Here is a 15,983-nt window from a genome sequence, read left to right as displayed (position 1 = left end):
AACATTCCGCTGACTAAGCAGCACAATTCGGTGATGGTGCTATATTATCCCCTCTGCAGGGGTAGTGGCACATATTGTGATTTGATTAATTTCATACACCCTGTGCGGGCTAAGCCCATAGGGGGCTAACTTATTACTACGCGCTACCTCCATTGTCCACCGGTTCATTTCATACCCAGCTATACTTCGCGTGCGCAACCAACTATTTGGGACTAGTGTAGAGAACTCTTGGCGTCGACAGGTAAATGTCAAACTTTTTTGCAACTTGAGATGAAAGAGCGCTCTGTTCTCTATCTACTTGTCGAGGTGTTGAAGCTCGTTTTATAGACACACGAATGCTACATCGTTGCACAGAGCAACCATCTGTAACGTCGTCGCCTATGGAGACCTCTCGTCATCCAACAGTAAAATATCGGATTGGGAAAGCTATCTTCTGACATTATCGACACGTCGCCACATGCCGACACGATATCGAAATTACCACCCTGAACTCCATTAACAGGCAACAGCGCCAGCGGACACTGCGTAGATAGATATATAGATGAGCTCTATCCCACACTCTTTGGAAGAGCTCAGAGCATTCAAGACATTTCAAGTTGCACCCAGTTTGACACAAATCTTGCCTCTACTAGTGTTTCAACCTGAGAAGTTATATTAAAGTGGACAAGAAGATTAAGGTAGGTTTTATGGAGGTGGTTCATGGATTGGATTTAATATTATAACCCGTCTAGGTGGTCTACAGACTGGATCCAATGGCGTTGATCTTTCATCAGATCCGATACATGGATTATGTCGATATCGAAGAGATGGTGTTAAACTTCTTGAATTTAGAGAGTGCTCTGGCTCTCCTAATGAGTGTAGGATAGAGCCCATCTATATATTTATCTAACGAGCGTACGTCATCATTGTTGCCTGTTGATGGTGATACTGCCCAGTGAACAAATATTTCAAAATATCCTGGTTTGTCGTGAATGATAGGTCACCATTTCTTCAGTACTATTATCCACTTGTTCAACGCTTGTCTAGGTGGTTCTCGGATTGGATCCGATAAAATACCACGGCTCATCGGATCCAATCCACGGGTCATCTCGACATCGAGGCTTGTCCGTTCACGCTCGGTTACCAAGCATGTCGAGTGCAGGGTCGATTTCGATTCTATCGATAAGGAATCACTAGAATCGATTTCGGAATCGATTCTTTTATCTACACGTGACCAGAATCGATCCCTTGACCGACTTTTGAATTTATCATCTTCTTTTTCTTTTCGTACGATGATTTCCCTTACAACATGGCCTCCGAAACAGATTCATTCTTCTTTGCACAATCTACGACTCAAGAGTCGAGTCAAAGTCGAAAATCAACTAAATGGAGGAGTCTAGTATGGGATTATGTCAAACTTGTGGTACAACTTGAGTTGAAGGAGTGCTCTGTTTTCTATCAAGTTGAGGTCCTGCCTCGCATGTTTATATAGACAAAGATTGTCGCCACCTTTCGATGTCTCCGTGTTCAGCTCGTAGACGAAACCCTTGTCCAGCTAAACATTCATTGCCACGCTGAAATCGTTGCCCCATATTGTCTCACAGTTCAACAGGATGTTGCTCGAATGCGGATTTCCGCTCCCGTTCAAGTTCTGATCTGTCCTGTTACAGTCGGATTACCAGCCAATCTACATTGAACTGAGGTTATCGTCGCCTCGAGATCTTCGAGCCGACCTTCGAGACCTGCAAGATATGTCACAACGATGCCAACGAAGGGTAAGTGTTGAACAAAAGGGCTATTGTGTATAGGCTCCACAGCTGAAACACTGGTGAGAGGTTTTCATAGACGACGACGTTACTGATGGTTGCTTTGCGTAACGACGTAGTATCCGCATGTCTATAAAAGAAGCCTCAATACCTCGACAAGTAGATAGAGAACAGAGCATTCAATACATCACGAGTTGCACACAGTTTGACAGTACCGCTGGCTATAAGTATCTAGGATAGCATCGCACTGCTTTCATGTTCTTTGTCTCTCGTCTTGTAATTTATAGTGCATTGGATAGTAATATCATTATCGGACCTCCACTCTCGTTCCCTCGTACGTCCCCACCCTGACATAAACCCTCGGCAAGTATTGAAGATACTGCTATCTAATGGTGCTGAACAGTTGTCTGTACCCCTTTTTCTACGGAAAAGGGGTTCACTGTTATTCAGGAGAAAGGGGCAAGAAAAGGAGAAGAATAGGGGCAACCAAACGTGTATATATTTCAGCAAGTTGGCTAAACAAGCTGTAGAATAAAAAGAGTAACAGCTCATAATTTCAGCAAGGATGGTACTTCAGTTGCCCCGAACAAGCCCTTAGAAAAACCCTGGGAAAGTGATGACACTTCCGTTGTCCTGTATGCTGTTTAACAACGTAGCACATAGCCCACCGTTAGCCGTTGTCAGTCCCACAATGTATTCCCTTGATCCTGCCATAACCCTTGCGATCTCTCTACTTAAGGCCCTTCCAGAAGTAATCCGCCCAGACCGTAAGATCTGCGACATTAAAGACGACGTCGCCTTCTGGCGGTACAGCGGCTCGAAGGAAGATTTTATCAAATTCGAGAATTAGAGGCGCTCCAGCAACGTCATAGGCTGAGACAGTGCCTGGCTGAACGGTAACAATTGGTAGACCGATGGTATTGGACTGAGCAGTAGGGCCTAGTTGTGGAGTGGGATTTTGGGTGATAGTAAGCTCGTGGACTTTTGTCGGAATTGGAGCGTTGGGGTTTGGGTGGCTTCTGGTAGCTGGTCTGTATGTAGGAGGCGGAGAAGGGCACCACTTTTCGACTATTAGCGTCTTCTGTGCTCGCTTTATTGAGATGATGATGACAATCTTGACATCTCCTCCAGAGTTGACAATCCACCATTCTGCGTCATGTCTTAGACGAGTAAGCGTTTCAGAGAGTCCAGACTCAAAAACAATTGTTGGCCAGTCAGATTCCCTTTCCCGGGTCGGGAGGGGTCGGAATCCCATATCACCTTCTTTAGAGGAATTAGGGAGTTTGTATGTTGTCCCGCCAACAGGATATAAGCACTCGTCTGAGAGACCCATTCTGGAAAGTGCGAGATCAAGTTTCCGGGCTAGTGTGTGGTGCGCGCCTTCATGTGCCGCTGAGGGCATCAGCTTGACAACTAATAGATTGTCATCCGCGTAATGGCTCATCCGAGTATGCTTCCCTATGCTGGCGCGCTGATGGTCAATTTTTTCAAGATGGCCTTTTGTGACACCCCTGAAAACAAGGTATTGCTGATTTGTGTGGCCGTCCATCAACGCAGCGGACTGCGAGTTGACACGTTCTTTTAGATCTCGGATCCCTTTGTACGTATAGATACGAGCGTCTTCTAATCCCTCTAAGGGCGATATCTTCGGTGCTGAACTCTCCACTGCCGTAGTCTCTTTTGATGTAGTTGAGCTTGAGGATGACCTTGACATGGGTGTACATGTAGGTGCCCCATCGTTGAATCCGCAAACTGTGTTCATGTTGATGTTCGAAGGCCGGAAGGCGTAATGTTGAAGGAGTAGAAAAAGCTGGTGGAAGAATCAGGCAGGGAAAGTTGTTGATGAATCGGGAGTATACTGAGGCGAGAGGTGGGTGCACTGAGGTAGGAGAGATTATGAATGATGAACTGTATGGAGAGAAGATTGATTGATTGATTTATCTCAAAGCACACTCAGATGAATGTCAACATAAGTAGGTGAAATGGGTTGAGTTGTTTGAGGTGTCACTATAAAGTGATAATGCCAAGCCAGTCACGGTAACAACGCCAAGCCAGCATTGCCTATTCTGGCCAACAATGAACGCTTAAGTAGCCCTTCAGTAGAGAGAGGCAATAGAGTTGATGGTCTTGGCATTTAGGGAAGAAGAACTCCAAAAGCGGCGGCACCACCTGCCAAATTCGGCGGCAGATTTCCCTGGAATCGCTCGGTTGCGGCTTGGCGTTGTGCGGCGACGCCAAGACTGTCGCTGGCTTATCACGTGAGCGTACGCTTGGCACTGTCACGTGAGAATATATCTTGGCATTATCACGTGATAAGTGATCACGTGGAAACTCTCCTGCCGCACCGCCATCGGATCCAGTCTATGGACTATGTGCTCGGGGGTACGGAGTACTCTACTCGATATCGACGTAATCCACCCATCGAATCCAGTCTGTGGACCACTCAAACCCACAACGGATCAAATATTTTCCGAGCCATCACCGTCGGATTAACTTTTTTCCGGTTTACCGTTACCGGATTAAATTTTCCGGAATCACCGCCAGTCTGTGGACCACCCAGAGTAATCACACTCGACATGCTTCGTAACCGAATGTGAATGGGCGAGCCTCGACGTCGAGATGATCCATAGATTGGATTCGATGGCGGGCGTCTTTTATCGGATCCAGTCTCTGGACCACCTAGAGAAGCTCTACTGATCACACTCGACATGCTTCGTAACCGAGCGTGAACGGACGAACCTCGACACCGAGATGATCCATGCATTGAATCCGATGGGTCGTGGTATTTTATCGGATCCAACCTGTGAACCACTCAGAGAAGCTCTGTTGAACAGCAATATTGAATAAATGCTAGCCAATCATTTATGACAGACTAGGATACTTTGCAACACTGTAACAACAGTACTGATAGAGGGTGTGGGGAGAGGGATCATAAATCGTTGCGAGCGTACAAGGTAGGGTGTGGAATGGTAATGTACTGAAACCTGTCTGTCTATCTAAGGGTTCGAAGGCTCTTCTTATACCTTCGATCCGTTCATCTTCCTGCCTCCTTTCCAACGCCCAGCCCCCTTCCTGCCACCTTCGCAGTGGCTGGGAATTCGTGGCGTGATGGGTGTTACAAACACTCACTCAATGGGCTGTATCACCATTAACAGGCAGCAATGGTGACGTACACTTGTTAGATAGATATATAGATGGGCTCTATCCTACACTCATTAGGAGAGCCAGAGCACTCTTTGAATCCACGAAGTTTAACACGAGCTAATTACATGAGAGACGCGCTACGTGTGGTAAAGCTGATCCCCGAGTCCGTGACCCACCTTAGCCGAAAATATTCCGCTGTCAGCAAAGCTTAGACTCTCCGATTAGTCAGTGGCAATTCGGATAATCTCTTCCGATCCCTTTTATTTTAAGCTTTTCCACATGCTCAATTAATCTGGATATATAAGCGAGTGCACCACTCCATCAAACATTTCTTCGTCCTCCTGGCATGTGCGCCCATTATGTCCGTGAATGGACTTCGGTGCGCTTACGACAACCACCATTCGTCCGACTTTCCTGCGCTAATTGCTTCTCTATGTCCTTTAAATCCAACAGCTCTCTCGTAGCCTCTAGATCTAGTGTTTCTCCTTCCTGAACCCGACTTCGTTTCGCTCTACGGCGTTTGCTGATGATACGATTGGCCTGTTCTAGTGTTCGAATTTGTCAGACAGCTGGTGTCTAGTGCCAAGAACCCCTTTTCCAGCCTATATAGGGAGTGTCCCCCCTTGTAACACTCATCACGCCACGAATTCCCAGCCACTGCAAAGGTGGCAGGAAGGGGGCTGGGCGTTAGAAAGGAGGCAGGAAGATGAACGGATCGAAGGTATAAGAAGAGCCTTCGATAGACAGACAGGTTTCAGTACATTACCATTCCACACCCTACCTTGTACGCTCGCAACGATTTATGATCCCTCTCCTCACACCCTCTATTAGTACTGTTGTTACAGTTTGACTTGACATTCTCCCCCTACTCGCCTTTGTACCCCCACACACCGCGCATCCTTAGTGTGCCCATATTTCCTCAAAGCTTCATTGATCTTCTCTTTTAGTTGTGTGAAGTCTTCCACTCGATCGGCGGTGTTTAATAGGTCGAGGACGATGGATGTTTGTAGTGTTTCCGAAGTTTGCGAGATGGAGCCATGAGGATTTAATGAGTTTGGGATAGAAGGGTATGATGTTGGGGGCGATAGTGTGGCTCCTGACTGAGGTGAAGTTCTAGCCACTACGTGCGCCCAACTCTCCGTGGTTTTGGCCTGTTCTGTTGCTGATTTCTTCACCGTCTCAAGGAGGGAGTTGTTTTGCGCTTCCAATTTAGCCACTCTGACTTCGTATTGTTTAACCGCCTCGAGGAGGACTTTATTTTGCATCTCTAGTTTTGCCATTGTTTTATTATGTTTGATGACTTCGAGGAGTGTGTTGTTCTGAGACTCCAGCTTTTACTATTCTTGTCCCTAACTCCGCCGTGCATGTCTCGCTTCGTTTGCTGGCCTCTAGTAGTGTTCTGGTGTCAAACTGGGTGCAACTCGAGATGTCTTGAATGCTCTGTTCTCTATCTACTGTATAGGTGATGAACGGTTTAGCACTTGAGTGCCTGTCATGCAGGGAGGATGTCGTCGCCAAAGCTGTTGAGCAACCACACACCAAGCTCTAATTACAAGAAAGGCTCAATGCTCTCGCCATCTTTCTACCCACCCATGTTTGCTTGCCCCTTACATAATCCATGCACGTAGCGCCCCGCTACACTACTTGTCGAGGTATTGAGGCTTCTTTTATAGACGTGCGAATACTACGTCGTTACTCAGAGCAACCATTAGTAACGTCGTCGTCTATGGAAACCTCTCACCAGTGTTTCAGCTGTGGAGCCTGTACACAATAGCCCTTTGTTCAACATCTGGTTAAGGCTTCATTGTTTTTGACCGTCGTGAGGAATGACATGATCTGTTTCTCGAGTGCCTGCGTCTTGGTGTTATTCGTCCCGATATTGTTATTCAGCCCTTCCACGTGTTCACCTAGTGTTTCCAGCTTCCTCGCTACCGGGCCTAGTACACTTGATATCATCGTAATATATGTGTCCGGTTAGTACTCCGTGTTTTCCGCCTCTTCGCATGCGTTATTGGTGGTCTCGAGCTCGTTCTCGGTGGCCGCTCTGACGCGAGGTGCCTTTGCCTTTTGTCGGCTCGTGTGTCGAGCGGGCGCAGGCGCAGATGGTGCTGTGGCAGGCAACCGCGGTGGTGTTGTTGGGCCAGCCGCGTTAGTAGTCATGCTCGCGCCGGCTGCCCCGTCTGCACTCCTCCCTCTAGACCGTGGAATGTAGTGTCGAATTCGAGTTTTTGACCGTATAGGGAGTTCTCCCTGTCACGTGCACATCCCCGCATCGTGTGTGATTTCACGGAGGACTTGTTCTATTTCGAAGGGGTCCAAGGGACCGTCAGACTATATACTTTCGAAGCGTGTACGAAGCGTACAACACCTCCGAAGGTCTTTACAAGCCTTGGCGTCGCCACATATCACACACGATGTGGGGATGTGCACGTGACAGGGAAAACTCCTACTCCCGAAAAGAGTAACAAGCTGACGCAGAAGTCCCTTGGCACGTAATTCTTGGCATTTAGTCCCGTGATAAAAATCCATTACGATATTTGTTGCCTAGGCAACGGCAACTTTGGACATCAATCAAACGCGCCACTGCCGATAACATGTCTCACTAGTCTGGCACCATACAAAAGGCACACCACACCCCCAACTGCGGCTATAAGTAATGCTCGAACTTTCGAATTGCAAAAGTCAAATGCTAAATATGGTGTCCAGACAGAACTCCGACCAACTTCGCATCGAGATCTCGATACCTCATTCAAAACGCCATCAAACGCGTGCCATACCTTCCCTTAAAGCCTCTCCAGAGAGCCTCTATCGAAGAGGGTTACCACTCGACGAGAATATGACCTCGCTAGAGAAAGAATCACGCGTCGTGCCTATCTTCCAGACGCCTAAGAAGACAACAACCAAAAGCAGTGTCCCCAATGAGACGCCCCAAGGAGGCAGTAAATTCTGTCCCCCACAACGATACTCAAACTCATCGCTTACCCGTTTTCATCTCTAACCTTGGCTGCATGACACACGTGGAGGACACAAAGGTCTCCATTTTTGAGAAGCTTTATAATAAGATGTCCGAGAACGCAAAGTTCACCGAAACCCAAATTAAGAGGGCAGAGGAGGCACTCAAGACATCCAATGAATGGAAGAAATGGCGGTCGGATATGGCCTCAAAGAGCTCGGGAATAACTTCTCAGAATATATTTTTCCGCATGCTTCGGAAAGCTCAAGAGGTCCTTCAAGCACAATCGACGGCAAAGACACGACAGGCTCAGAACGTCTTCATTAATATCGGAACCAGAGTACCCAAGTCCGGGATTAGTAATGAGGAGTACGCAGAAGGCCTGAAGCTTTTCAAACCCGACCTAGCTAGTATTGCCACCGATGTCAACGAGGAAAATGTGAAGTTTTGCGATATGAAGACAACCTGGGAACTCAAGAAATCGGCCGGCCAAACATATGCACAATCCCAAATACAACTCTCTCTTTTGAGATGCAACCAAGTGTTCCGAGACGACCCATTTCGTCACTTCATATACTCCATCTATATCACCGGCAGGACATTGCGTCTCTATCAGCTGAACAGAGGGCAGGTGCTGTGTTACGAAAGTGGGCTTAATATCGAGCAGAATACGTTGGATTTTCTGCGCTTCGTCAACTGGCTCATGCTGGCCAGTGACGACGCCCAGGGCTTAGCAAAGGAACCTTCTGCAATCGGTCGAAGAGCCATCAGCTTCACTCCTGCCGGATGTAAGATACCATCGCCACTCGTGCGTGTGGGTGTCGACATGGTCACGACACGCGGCACTACGGTATGGGCTGTTAAAATGCAGAAACCGAAGCCCAAAAAGAAAAAATCAAGAAAGCCACAGGCTAAAAAGGATACAGAGAACTCACCTACAGAAGGTGACGGTCTTGCAGCGCTGAAAATGGCCTGGGTCTACGAGGCGCGCACGAGTGAGGCCGATATCTTTAGTGAACTTAGCGATATTGAGGAACTACCAAAGCTTTTTGAGTGGAAAGACGGACCTTTAACAACCGAGTTTGACGTCCTACCGGAGGCCAAACATTCAAGACAATATCTTAAAATGGGACCGAACTATCGGTATATGGAGGTGACACACAGTACATCCTCCGTCATGGCAAACCAGACCCAGAATAAAGAGGCTGAGAAAGGCTTGTTCATGCCGGAAGTGAAGGGAACCGCTACCAAGTCAACCGATAAGCCTTCGTACACGAGAAGGCAGCGATGGTACCTAGAGGAGTACTGTGGCGTTTCTGTGGATACCACACCGCATGGACTATCACAACATCAATACCCCAATCCTCGAAGTGTCACCGAATGTAACACCCGGATATCACGCCACGAATTCCCAGCCATCGTAAGGGTGGCAGGAAGGGGGCTGGACGTCGAAAGGAGGCAGGAAGATGGGAGGATCGAAGGTATAAGAAGAGCCTTCGAACCCTTAAATAGAGAGACAGGTTTCAGTACACTACTATTCCACACCCTACCTTGTGCACTCGCAACGTTTTATGATCCTTCTCTCTACACCCCTCGTAACAGATCCTTACCCTTCGTTGGTGTCGTTGTTACACCGAACTTGACCGTATAAAGGCTCTACGTTCTGCTGTACGTGCCATTCGAAAAATGTTTTGCAGAGATCGGCCCATTATCCACCGAGATATTTCTCCAGCGAATATCATGGTGACGTCGCCAGATATGCTGAACGGGGAGGGCGCCCCTCCACCTGGAAGGCTGATTGACCTCGACATGGCTTGCGTATATGGAGACCCCCGTTCCGGAGCTCCCTGGCGTACTGGCACTTACCTTTACATAGCAATCAACATTCTAATGGGGGAACACTCCAGGCATAACCCATGGCATGACATTGAGAGTGTCTTCTGGGTTATGCTCTTTGGAGAGCTGAATCGGACTACTGAAGGTGCGAAGGAACTAAAACGCATTGCTTCTGCTGGCGCATCCCGGCCCACAGAAGCCGAAAAAGGTGTAGGATTAGGGTTCACAAAAATGGGTATCGTGGTGGAGATCTGGAAGACATGGATAGGCGGCAAACGATCACGTCTCTTCGGAAAGACTTCATTCCCAGTCATTCGGCTCATGCATCGACTAAGGGTCGAACTGTTTGGATTCGACGAACGAAAGGAGCCAGATCATCTAGCAACCTTGGAAGACGTCGCTGCCGCGGCGAGTAAACGCATAACCACCTCTACAGAATACGACGCGCCCAGATTTGCGGTCCCTAACGAGGAAATTTGGGAGAAAACTGAGGAGGAAGTTAAGAAATTAGAAAAAGGTATCGAAGGGCTTGGTTTGGAGGAAAAGGCCGATAAGACTGATCAAGACAAAAGCAATAATTCTAATGCCAAAGAAGGCGTCGGGAACTCGGAGAAAGACCTAGCCATCGAGAGGCTTAAGCAGGCAGTTGCCACGGTTACAGAGCGCATTGATGGGTGGTTTGCTGAGTGTATTGAGGACCTGGAAAAGTTGAGCAGCAAGAGTAGTTCATGAGCAAAAGCTTCGTGAAGCCTTTCAATCAGAAAGGCTAGGCCATGATGGGCAGAGACAATTCATATCTGACTGTTGCTAAGCCACAACCGCAGCCACATATTTTCCCCGCGAGTTTCAAATTTGTCTTTCTGATCACGCGACAATATTCTTGTCCAGGCAACGCGCGGTATTCCACTGGAAAGGACAAGTTACCTTCACATATCGTCTTCAGTGTCTTTCACGGCTACATTTACTCTTCAACATAACTATTGTCATGATATATGGTACATGTCATGACACAACCTGGAAGCTTCTCGAACGGTCTTGGCAGGCCCACTGTGGCTGTCGAATAACCTCGTGTGCCTGCTACCGCCGGCTATAAGTATCTAGGATAGGTTTGCATTGCTTTCACGCTCTTTGTCTCTCGTCTTGTACTTCATAATGCATTGGATAGTAATATCATTGTCGGATCTCCACTCTCGTTCCCTCGTACGTCCTCGCCCCTGACACACACCCTAGTCAGTCATTCAATTTCCCACCAAAATCCACGGGAGTCGTTGGAATTATTACCCAGAGTTGGTTGAGATATCTTGTCTTAAACTTCGTGGATTTTGGTGGGAAATTGAATGACCGACTAATGTGTGTGACCGATTAGGGTGTAGATTACGTTAATTACTTGTATTGGATTACGCGCATTATGTCATTCTGCATTTGATTAAACTTTAGACGACCCAACGGGTTTTAGGCGGGTTGGACCCCTTTACCAGCCTAACCCTGCAGGGTTTTGGGTCAAAAGAACAATAGCCCAAAACCCGGCGGGTCAACCCGGGCTCATGTTAAGGCCTAGGTACAGTCATGCCGCAAGGTTACCACGCAGGCACACGAGGCTATTCGACAGCCACAGTGGGCCTGCCAAGACCGTTCGAGGGGCTTCTAGGTTGTGTTATGACACTCGATAAGTAGATAGAAAACAGAGCGCTCCTTCATCTCAAGTTGCACAAGAAGTTTGACACCCAAGACCGGAACTTAGACTATATATGGAGAACGAATCAGTTGTTGTAATGGATATTGCTTCGAACTAGCAGATGCCGATCTCATCGTCGACATCTAAGCCCCATGTATCGATATTTGATAGATATATCGCCGATATCGTTGTCGGCTTTCCTAATTGGGTATACCGTTGTCTACTTCATGGGCCCTAGACTGGATCCGACGAGGGATATCGTACGGCACAGGACACCGTGATCAACATCGTCCACACGTGATCCATAGACTGGATCCGATCAGGGAGGTCTGGTAGACAGAGGCGGCATTCTACCCATTCCTGAGTGAGCCGTGGATTGGATCCGATGGGGTCGGCCAACTAGAGCACGTGATTAGGTATCGGGTTATAGATTTTCCGGGCCTCGGCAGCATTCCACCCTGCCTGGATGGGCCGTGGATTGGATCCGATAGGGTCGGCCAGTTAGAGCACGTGACTAGCTGTCGGATTATAGATTTTCCGGGCTCCGACGCACTCTCCTGAGTGGGCCGTGGGTTGGATCCGATGAGGTCAACCAAAGGATTACGTAATCCTCGGATTATAGATTTTCCGGAGGCTTGGCTAATCACGTGACACGAGGGCTCGACGGTTGTGACTATAGGTGGCCCACGTGACCCTTTTGACGATCTGCCAAGGTTTGTAATGACCAGGGGTCTTCGAAACACGCTAGTTACCCTCAGATACTATATAGTCAGACGGTCCCTCGGACCTCTTCGAATGCCAACTAAGTCCTCCGTGAAATCACACGGTTGGCCCGTGGACTGGATCCGATGGCGCCAGAGTCGAAGCGTTCAAATGCCTGGAAAAACTTTCGTGCAATCGCCCGAATATCTGATGGAAAGCCTTTCATACAGTGTATTCGCTGTAGTCACACTCTCAAACATCCTAGCCTTGATCAGTCGGGCACTTCTACACTAAATCGTTACGTTAAACGGCGACAATGTCAGAAGCAGGCTCAACGACAGGGTCTGTTGCCCATTTCCTCATTTTTTGATAGAGCAGAGGTAAGTACCTAATTATAATGATTATTACATTACTAGTTATCTAATCAACTTATAGTTAGAAGGTGTCAAACTTCTCGTGCAACTTGAGATGAAGGAGCGCTCTGTTCTCTATCTACCTATCGAGGTGTTGAGGCTCCTTTTATAGACACACGAATGCTACATTGTTGCACAGAGCAACCATCTGTAATGTCGTCGCCCATGGAGACCTCTCGTCATCCAACAGAAGGCCTTTGTCCAGAAAATACGTTAAAGTATTCTCAACAGGCTTTCGAACGGCAACTTGTTATAACAGTCGCAAGTCTTCGAATGTCTTTCAATGCGGTTAACAATGAAACATTTCGACGACTTATTCGAATGGCAGCCCAAGCTCCCCAGAATAACCCTCTTCATATACCTTCCTCTAAAAGTATTCGTCGTCAGCTGGATAATGAGGTCTTTCAAGCACGCAAACAAGCCTTGAGTATACTTCCAAGCCATACTAAAATTTCTGTTGCGGTGGATTGTTGGACCAGTCCAAATCATATTTCATTTCTCGCTATTACTGGGTATGATTATTACTATAACTATTACAATCTATAAAGCTAACATATATATCTAGATATTTTATTGATTCGGAGTGGCGTTATCGTGAGATTCTTCTTGGGTTCGAGCAAGTGGTTGGTAAACATTCAGGATCTAATCTTGCGCAAATCATCCTACGAACTCTTGAAGAGTGTGATATCGCGCCACAGCGAATACTGGCGCTTACAAGTGATAATGCTGCAAACAATGGAACTATGATGGATCATCTCCATGACAGTCTTCGAATTCTTCGAAACGACCATAGAGTTCCAGATTTAACTCATATTCCATGTCTTGCTCACGTTATTCAACTTGCGCTTAACAGTCTCATCGAATCAATTAAGATAAAGGCTAGAAACGAAACGGTGATTGAAGAATGGGATGAAGATGAAATCAACTCGACATCTCATACTATTGCGAAGGAAGGAGATGGAGCACCATGGACGCTAAAAAAGGTAAGTAATATATTAATTGATGATAGTAATAAACATTCTAATAATCATATAATAGCTTCGAGATCTTGTGATTAAAATCAATGCGAGCACTCCACGTCGCGAGAAATTTCATCAGTGTCAATACCAACGGCACCCTTTGAACCTAATTCGAGATGTTAGGTCTCGCTGGAACTCAACATATCGAATGATAAAACGTGCTCGAAAGCTTAAAGAGGCGTTACAAAATTTCAAAGAAAAGCACCCGGAAGAAAGGATTTGGCGACTAACAATCGAAGAATGGAAACATGTTGACTATTTAATTGCGATTCTTCACCCATTCAATAAGTTTACAAAAGCGATTAGCAAGTCTGCGGATACTCCCACGGTACATCAAGTATTTGCGGTCTATATCGAGCTACTTAAGCATCTCGAGAAGAACAGCAAGTTTCTTGAACGAAAACGACTACCATGGAAGGTTAAAGTGCGAGATGCGCTCGCCAAAGCACATTCGAAGTTATCTGGATATTATAGCCGAACCCAAAACCGTCTTGGGGATACCTATGGTGTCGCCGCTATACTTGCACCACAATTTAAATTGGCTTTCTTTGAAGCAGATGACTGGACAGAGGCTAACAATCGTTATAAATGGGTAAGAGGAACTATTATAATGATTATTACTTTGACTAACGAATCTAGCGAGATCGCTATCGAAGTGAATTGATAAATCTTATGAATAAATTGTAACAACGATATCAACGAAGGGTATCGATCTGTTACGAGGGGTGTAGAGAGAAGGATCATAAATCGTTGCGAGTGCACAAGGTAGGGTGTGGAATGGTAATGTACTGAAACCTGTCTGTCTATCTAAGGGTTCGAAGGCTCTTCTTATACCTTCGATCCGTTCATCTTCCTGCCTCCTTTCTAACGCCCAGCCCCCTTTCTGCCACCTTTGCAGTGGCTGGGAATTCGTGGCGTGATGGGTGTTACACTGAGCTAGAAGAAAAAAATGGCTCTTCTAGTGATGAAGATATAGATGACCAAGAGGATCGTGTTCAAGGATTGATCAGTGATGACTCTGAGGAGGAAGAATTTGATAACGATGATGAGGCTACTGATGATCAGAACGACGAGCCTCTATTGCCTATCTTGGAGAGTCCACCAGAACATTATTCTCCAAAGGGTCTCACGTATACTCTGAGAAAAGAGATCGTCCTGGAAAACTCGTGTCAAACTTGTGGTACAACTTGAGATGAAGGAGCGCTCTGTTCTCTATCTACCTATCGAGGTGTTGAGGCTCCTTTTATAGACACACGAATGCTACATTGTTGCACAGAGCAACTATCTGTAACGTCGTCGCCCATGGAGACCTCTCGTCATCCAACAACTCGATATAGATAGCTTACTAGCTAAGAGGAAATTATGAGATTAGAGAGAAATTTAAGACAGAGGCTATAGTTGAATTAATATATACTACGAGAAAATCTTTGATATAGTTTATCGAGTTCGGGTTCTTACAATAGTAATAATTATTGCAATAATTTACTTGTATTGGATTACGCACATTATGTCATCCCGTATTTAATTAAACTTTGGGCGACCCAACGGGTTTTGGGCGGGTTGGACCCCTTTACCGGCCCAACCCTGCAGGGTTTTGGGTCGAAAGAATAATAGCCCAAAACCCGCCGGGTTAACTCGGCCCATATCAAGGCCTAGTTCGAGGGGCTTCCAGGTTGTGCCATGACAAGTAGTCTGTCTAAGTGGCTCACAGATTGGATCCGATGAAAGGCCGCCGCCATCGGATCCAATTCATGGATCATATCGACGTCGAGGCTTGTCTATTCCCGCTCGGTTACGAAGCGTCTAAGTGTGATTAGTACAGCTTCTCTGAGTGGTTCACAGATTAGATCCGATGAAATACCACGACTTATCGGATCCAACTCATGAATCATCTCGGCGTCGAGGATTGTCGTTCACGCTCGGTTACGAGACATCTCGAGTATAATTAGTAGAGCTTCTCTGGGCGGTCTATAGACTGGATCCGATGGGCGACGGGGGGACTTCATCGAATCCAATTCATGAACCACGAGTGGGAGCCCCGGGGAGGCACATGGTCCACGGATTGGATCCGATGAGGGTGAGGCCGAAAAATATTTAACTCGACGACGCTGATTCGGAAAATATTTGATCCGTTAGAGTGGTTCACTCATCGGATCTTGTTGAACTTCGTGGAATTGAAAGAGTGCTCTGGCTCTTCCTCATGAGTGTAGGAGAGAGCCCATCTATATATCTATCTAACGAGCGCACGTCACCATTGCTGCCTGTTGATGGTGATACAGTTTATTGAGCGAGTGTTGCAATATATTCTAGTCTGTTGTAAATGATTGGCTAGCATTTGTTCAATGCTATTGTCCAACAATGAGATACTACGACCCATCGGATCCAATCTGTGGATTATCTCGAAATCGAGGCTTGTCGTTCACGTTCGGTTACGATACATCTCGAGCGCGAGTAGTCAAGTCTGTCTAAGTGGTTCACAGACTGGATCCGATGAAA

At 46.8% G+C, this 15,983-nt stretch overlaps 2 protein-coding genes across 2 annotated transcripts; one reads left to right on the top strand and one right to left on the bottom strand.

Annotated features, from left to right (window-relative positions):
• Nucleotides 1-5,728: 5,728 nt before the first annotated feature.
• Nucleotides 5,729-6,169, bottom strand: Z518_07820 (uncharacterized protein; the record flags this gene model as incomplete). The annotated part of the gene is made up of 1 exon (XM_013413563.1): nt 5,729-6,169. One exon carries the CDS (start codon nt 6,167-6,169, stop codon nt 5,729-5,731), a length of 441 nt encoding a protein of 146 aa, XP_013269017.1.
• A 1,782-nt stretch (nt 6,170-7,951) lies between these two features.
• Nucleotides 7,952-10,410, top strand: Z518_07819 (uncharacterized protein; the record flags this gene model as incomplete). The annotated part of the gene is made up of 2 exons (XM_013413562.1): nt 7,952-9,262; nt 9,496-10,410. The coding sequence occupies 2 exons, from the start codon at nt 7,952-7,954 to the stop codon at nt 10,408-10,410; spliced, it is 2,226 nt and encodes a 741-aa protein (XP_013269016.1).
• Between the last annotated feature and the right edge of the window lie 5,573 nt (nt 10,411-15,983).

The sequence above is a fragment of the Rhinocladiella mackenziei genome (assembly GCF_000835555.1).
Source record: "Rhinocladiella mackenziei CBS 650.93 unplaced genomic scaffold supercont1.6, whole genome shotgun sequence".
NCBI classification, from domain to species: Eukaryota; Fungi; Ascomycota; class Eurotiomycetes; order Chaetothyriales; family Herpotrichiellaceae; genus Rhinocladiella; species Rhinocladiella mackenziei.
This window is presented reverse-complemented; position numbering and strand designations above follow the sequence as displayed.